The sequence below is a fragment of the Cryptomeria japonica genome, chromosome 10 (genome assembly GCF_030272615.1).
Source record: "Cryptomeria japonica chromosome 10, Sugi_1.0, whole genome shotgun sequence".
NCBI lineage: Eukaryota > Viridiplantae > Streptophyta > Pinopsida > Cupressales > Cupressaceae > Cryptomeria > Cryptomeria japonica.
The window spans coordinates 263236265-263243202 of record NC_081414.1 but is presented as its reverse complement, the minus strand read 5'-3'; the positions used below and the strand labels follow the sequence as shown (position 1 = coordinate 263243202).

Sequence of the window (6938 nt, the reverse complement as noted above, 5' to 3'; positions counted from 1 at the left end):
AAAATGTTACACATGTCTCTAATAACTATGGAAACATTGGTAATTTAATATATATATATATATATATATATATATATATATATATATATATATGTATATATATATATATATATATATATATATATATGTATATATATATATTAATATTTATCAAATCTAAAAAAAATGGGTAGAAAGTTTAAAAGACATGTGAAATTATGGTGGTAATTTTACTAAGACCCAATATATAATGTATAAACTTGATGATGAGCAAGTTGAGAAATGAGAAAGGAAGAAAAAATCACATCAAAACGAGGGAAATGAAGCTCCCAAGCCTAAGGCTTGTCATCTAAGCCTAAGTACAAGCCAAAACATGTATGCGTCATTTGAATTAAAAATATGTATGTTCTTAAGAATGAAACACATATGTGTTTTGGTCAATAAGAAAAACACGTTCGTGCTATATGCTAAATAAGCATAACATGTACGTGTTATGCTAATACTAAGTTACAAAAAAAAAACATAACCATGCTTGGGTTTTAGTTCCAAAAAGCATGAACGGGTTTTGAATGCTACTTCCTTTCTCCTCCCATTAGTGTTTTTTTATCAAGATGTATACATAAAATATAACATTTAAGTATAAGTTATATATTATGTATATATTTGTAGGATATTCGAGGATGGTTTCATATCTCTAGGATTCATAATGCATATTCTATATTTTAGGAGATCTTATGATTTTTCAAACTAAGTCAAATTTTAGTAATCAACATGCTCCTATTATCATTCTCTTTAACTCCCCCAAGCTCTAGACCTATACTCTCTTTCTCCCCTGTCTCTACCCCTCTCTATCTCATTCTCTCCTCTCTCCCCAAGCTCTAGATCTTATAATTTCTCAAACTCGGACAAATTTCAATAATCACCAAGCTCCTATCATCATTCTCTCTATCTCTATTTCACTCTATTTGTCTCCCACAATCTTTATACCTATCTCTCTCCCTATCACTCTCCCTCTTCCCCCCCCTCTATCTCATTCTCTCCTCTCTCTATCTACCTCACTTACAATCTCTCCTCTCCATCTCACCTCTCTTTCCCCCTCTCCACCTCTCTCTCTCCTTTCATGTCTCCCCTTATTTATATCTTCTCTCTCCATATCCCTACATACCCATACTCACTCCCTACCTACCTCTATTTATTTACATGCATCTCCCTCTATCCCTCCCACCCTACCATGCTCTATTTGCACTTATATCTCTCTCCCTTTTCCTCTCTACTTATCTCTATCTCCCTTCTCCTTCTCTCTACATACCTCTACCTACCTCCCTCCCTGCCTATATTTATCTACATATATCTACCTCTCTCCCTCTCCCTCTCCCTCTCTCCCTTCCTCCCTCATTCCCTTTCTATTTCTCTGTATCTCACTCTCTTTATCTCCCTCAAGATTCATACCTCTCTCACTCTCTCTATCTCTCTATCTCACTCACACACACACACACACACCCTCTACTCGTTTTCTCTTTCTCTCTCCCAATCTCTCTCTCTCTACATATACCTCCTCCCCACTCCCTCCCTACCTCTATTTATCTGCATACCTCTCCTACTCTCCTTCCCCCACCTCTCTCTTCCCTTCTATCTCTATGTATATCTATCTCCCCTCTCCCTCTCTATACATGCCTCTCCCTCCTTCTCTAACCTACCTATATTTCTCTATCCCTCTCTACTTTTAATCCCCTCTCTCTACCTTCTACCTTCTTCCCTCCCTCCATCTCTTTCTCTCCCCCTCTCTACTTGTCTCTCTCTACGTACCTATCTCTCCCTAGAGGTCATGAGGGAGATGTATGTAAAGAGAGATTTATTAGGTAGGTAATCTACTTCGGCCTTTTAAAGAAACTACTCCTCCAACTCGTCTAAACACTGACAAGATAAAAAGTCCTCTACATACCTATCTCTCTCTAAAGGTCCTGAAGGAGATGTATGTAAAGAGAGATTCATTAGGTAGGTAATCTACTTCAAACCTATAAAACAGAGGCCTTTTAAAGAAACTACTCCTCCAACTCGTCTAAACACTGACAAGATAAAAAGTCTATAAAGAAAACCTATATTGGTAAAGGTAAAGAATTGCGAAGGAGATAAATTAAATAACAAATACAAACTCCTGTACTATGATTCTCGACAGCCAATCCTGACGAGAGAAGTGGAAAGCGTTTAACAGTGACCATTATGTGTGCACGAAAACCGGGGTCTGTAAAATACAGCTTAACCCAGGGAAGTCAGAGGCCCTCGATTTCTTAAACGTTGGTTTACAAAACAAATAAAAAGCTTGGTGGTTTCTTGGCTAAGCGACGGTATTCACCGTATGGAGTCGATTTTCTTTGAGGGGAAACCACACCAAACCAGATCCACCCACAATACTCATATTATCTCTCCATTCACATTCCCAAACTGCTGCTTTCCGCGGCGGACCCCGGTTTATGCTCGACCCCCTACAACTATCATTCTCCTGCAAAGTTCTATATATACCCAGATGCTTCATTATCTCTGCACCTTAGCGCGTTTAAGTTGTCTGTTAAATTCACAGAACAGAATAGAGTTTTAACCTTTTCAAACTCATATTTTGAGTAATGGGTATTGCAATTAATGCACGCAACTGGTGGGCAGTGAGGAGGGAGGACATGGCCATGGCTTCCACGCCTTTTCCTCTCACTACACCCAATTCCACTGCTCAACTCACAGCGAAGCAAAGCTCCCAAGGTAGTCACAGTTTTCATAATCATCTTCCACGATTCCAATTTTTGTTTGATTTGATCAGATTAGCATTAGGTTTAGATCTATGTTAAAGGTAATGGAAAGTAGGTAGTTGTCAGGAAATCAGGGTGAACCATTGCTGTTTGGTGAATGTGGGTATTGACATATATGTGTGTGTATACAGATGGAGTGAAAGCAGGGGCAAAGGCAGCCGCAATTGCATTTGTTGCAGCTGCAATCCCCGTGGTCAGTATTAGTGATTACTGTTCTTGCCCATGTTTTGCCCTGAGTATAGTATTGCCTACAATATTCAGTATATGTGCAATGTAATTGATATAGTTTATCATGATAACAGATGATGGGAGCACGGGCTATTCCTTGGGCAAGGGCGAATCTCAACTATGCTGCTCAGGCACATATCATCTCTTTAGGTAAGTTGTATGTTAGGTTTTCTGTTTCTTTTCGTTCTTACAGGGCAAGAAATTTGAGTACATCTTATTAATATGCATGATTTTTTGGGGTGGATGCAGTTAGTGGAGCAGCATACTTTATAGTAGCAGACAAGACTATTTTGGCATCTGCACGAAAAAACTCGTTTGAAGGATTAGCAAGTCATGGGGAAGCCTCCTTCGGATTAGCAAGTCATGGGGAAGCCTCCTTCTGAACGGTTCTGTAAATGTATATTGAACCTTCAAGAATGGCGGGGTAATGCTTAGGAGTTCAGAATGTGTAGAAAGGAAAAGCTTCCCATTTTCCTCTAAATCGGAAGAACGATGGTAAAAATGCTATATAATTATTCAAGACCATTTGACCCTATATGGAATATGGCATGTGTTTGAAGAACATTTGTAACCTTTGACTGTAATACTTGTCTCGCCTTATCTCGAATGATAAGATCTATGAACATTTAATTAAAAAATACTAGTCGAAATTAGAGACACTAGACCCTTTTCAGTTTCAACTAGTTTTATTTAGCATGCTCATAAACCAACAAAATTATTTCAGTTTTATATCTAATGGATAACTATAGTTGTGGCGCTAATTTTGATTATCTAATGTTCTAAAGCGAACGAATTAAATGTGTACTTATTCTTACAATTTGAGTTCTGTTTTATAATTAAAGTTGTCACTACAAATCAAACATTCAGCAAGAAATAATAATAATAATAATAATAATAATCAAATTAAAAATGTTCAAAGACATTTTTTTAGAAAACTAATAATAAAATCTACATGCTTACAAAACATAACTTCTAAATGCATTCATTTGATCTCCCAAATAATAACACAAAAGGGATTTTTGTCAGCATCCCTCGCAAGTATGATTTAAGATTAGAGGGGTTGTATCCAAGGGGGTTTGATCTAACCCTCTTCAACTAAAATCCTTTAAATGGAACCCCTCAAAGCTTAAATCACTATATTTTCTAAAAAATGTGTGATTTTACGCAAAAATTAGGATGTCCCAAAAGTGGGACACATTATTGTGGCAATGCCCCTCAACTATTAAAGAGAATGGCTTGATTGAGATGTTGAGAACATGAATACCTGAATTAGAAGAAAAGAAATTACCTTTGTCTTGAACCATAAATTGAGAGCCACACATGATAAGGGTTTAAACATTTTCTCATAGATGTTTACCTGTGTAGGAGGCACCTCCTTATCCCTCTAAAAACTATAGAAAGGATTGATGATTTGACTCCTCCTTTGCTAAGGAATTTCTACCTAACCTATATCCAAACTAAAACACATGAAGCATATTGATTAAAACCACCACGATCATCCTCTACATCCTCTTCAAGCTCTAGTAAGTTATAGAACATAAATTATAGTAGTTGAAGGCCTTGTCGCTAGAAAAACCTATTTGAAATTCAACTATTGGCATTCTTCCCATTCACCACTTTTTCGACTCCCTAAATAGGTTCTATACATAATTATTATTATTTAATTAGCCTTTGTTTTAATCAAACAATTATTAATTTACTCAAGATAGTTGCTCAACAAGTATTATTGAAACTAAGAAACTGCCTAATTTATGTTTTCTTCTAGTTCATATGAATTGGTTATTATCATTGTACTTGTAAACATATTGCAATGACAGGGACTAAATGAACTCTATGAAACTTGTTATATTTTTGGGCTTTGATCATTATAATAATTAAGAATGATTATGTGAACACATATAGATAATAATATTTATCACAATTATGACTATTTTCTATTTACAATGCATAATGATTGTCTAAAATATATATAATTAACTTAGTTTTAATTTTTGAAATTGATAAGATTTTATGTAGAATATTTTCAACACCTTTCATTAATTATATATACTTTTTATGGGGACTTTGTTGTGTTTTTCAATTGCAAAGAGTTCTTGGTAATATTTCTAATGCATTTTTATCACAAATTGGTAAATAACTATATAATTTATTGCGGTGGTACATTCCATTAAGTTGTAGGTGTTACAATTTATCATAGAGACTTATCTTAGTCTAGTTTTGTTATGTTCTCAATCACAATTCATTTGGGAGAAAACTCACAATGACATAATTGCATAGTTTGTCATTGGATTGTGTAGGATAGTGTAGACCTACACTTGTAGCATTGTTAGGGCACAAGTATATCTAGAAACATGGAAATGTTCTAGGAATTTTGAGAGGAAACACATGTAGTTATAACCAATTAAATGTTTGTCTCTTCTATTGTTAGCCATAAATATTGTTTTAAGTTGTATAGTGCATGTTTTAGATAATTTTGGTCATTAAGCTTTGACCAAGTGTGACTAGGCTCAACTTATAACTTATTATGTGTGGTGATCATCCATATGGAGAAGTCATGATTCATTTGTTCAATATGGTATGGTCATGAGACATTTGTGTAGATAAGGATTCACTTGATAAATTAAAGCAATAACCCATGCCTTCATAGGGTAGTAATAAACTTCCTTGATTTCATGTATACCCTTTATATTTATATTTCTAATACCCCCTCCATATATGCTAGTTTAGTTAAAACATATTTCTATTTTCACCAAGTATCTCCTCTACCTATTTTCTTGTTACACAGTTTTTAATATCCCCTATCTATATCTACCATACTAACAAAAAATTGCCACACCTATATTTGACTCAAAAATAGTTTCATTTTGCATCCTACATTAAAGCGTCACCACAAAAAACCTAGATGGTCTATGACAACTATGTCATCCCATATAATGCTTCCATATACATCTCAACCCCCGACACTTGACATGAAACAGATCATCATAATAACAAATACTTCAATTACAGTATACATATCAATCAAAATTATAATATAAGGGTGATCGTACGGATCTGTGTCGCACTTTAGGCTAACAATGCCTATTCCGGTTGGAAGTGTTCCGGCCGGACCAATTTGGCCCCATTTGGCAACCACGTTGTGCTCTCGTGGCAAGGTGTTTTCGGTCGGAACCGTTCCGACTGGAAACCCCTTGCCCTATATAGGTGCTGAAATCTGCCCAAGCTGCTCATTTTGCATTAAGCGGCTTGGAGTTAAGCATGAGGGCACAAAAAGTCTCAGAGATTCGGCCGAAAGGGTTTCGGCGGTAAGTACCTTTTTAAAAAAAAATTAAATGTATTTATTTTAACATATTAATTTATATTATTTTATTTTAATTTAAATCGCTTTTAATAGAATTTTTTTTTTTTTAAGTTCTTAAAAAAAATATTTTTTTTTTGTATCTATTCTATCATGTTAGTTTAGAATATTAGAAAATAAATACACACATACATATGTAAATATATAAACAAACATACACATACATACGTACATACATACATACAAACCTACATACATACGTACACATACATACATACACCTACATACACATACATACAAACCTACATACAAACATACACAAACATACATACCTACCTACATACATGTACATACATAGATATAAAATAATTATATGTACACCTTAGGACATACACATACATAAAAATACATACACATACATACCTATGTCTACATACATACATACACACATACATGTACAAACGCATACATAAATACATACGTGCATACATACATAAATACACATAAAATAATTATATATGCCTTAGGACATACATACACCTCAAGACCACACACGACCCCTCATAGCATGTCCTGAGGTGTATGTATGTATGTATGTGTATGTATACATCCTAAGGAGTATATATTTATTTTAT

At 34.8% G+C, this 6938-nt stretch overlaps 1 protein-coding gene across 2 annotated transcripts; it reads left to right on the top strand.

The window, feature by feature from the left end:
* Positions 1-2339: 2339 nt before the first annotated feature.
* On the top strand, positions 2340-3567 carry LOC131855754 (early nodulin-93-like). 2 transcript variants are annotated; one of them, XM_059213187.1, is made up of 5 exons: positions 2342-2730; positions 2909-2970; positions 3080-3155; positions 3255-3348; positions 3379-3567. In XM_059213187.1, exons 1-5 carry the CDS (start codon positions 2601-2603, stop codon positions 3386-3388), a joined length of 372 nt encoding a protein of 123 aa, XP_059069170.1. In that variant the 5' UTR covers positions 2342-2600; the 3' UTR covers positions 3389-3567. The 2 variants fall into 2 exon arrangements, with proteins under 2 accessions (XP_057848832.2, XP_059069170.1); XM_057992849.2 differs by having other exon boundaries at positions 2340-2730; positions 3255-3567.
* The last annotated feature ends 3371 nt before the right edge of the window (positions 3568-6938 follow it).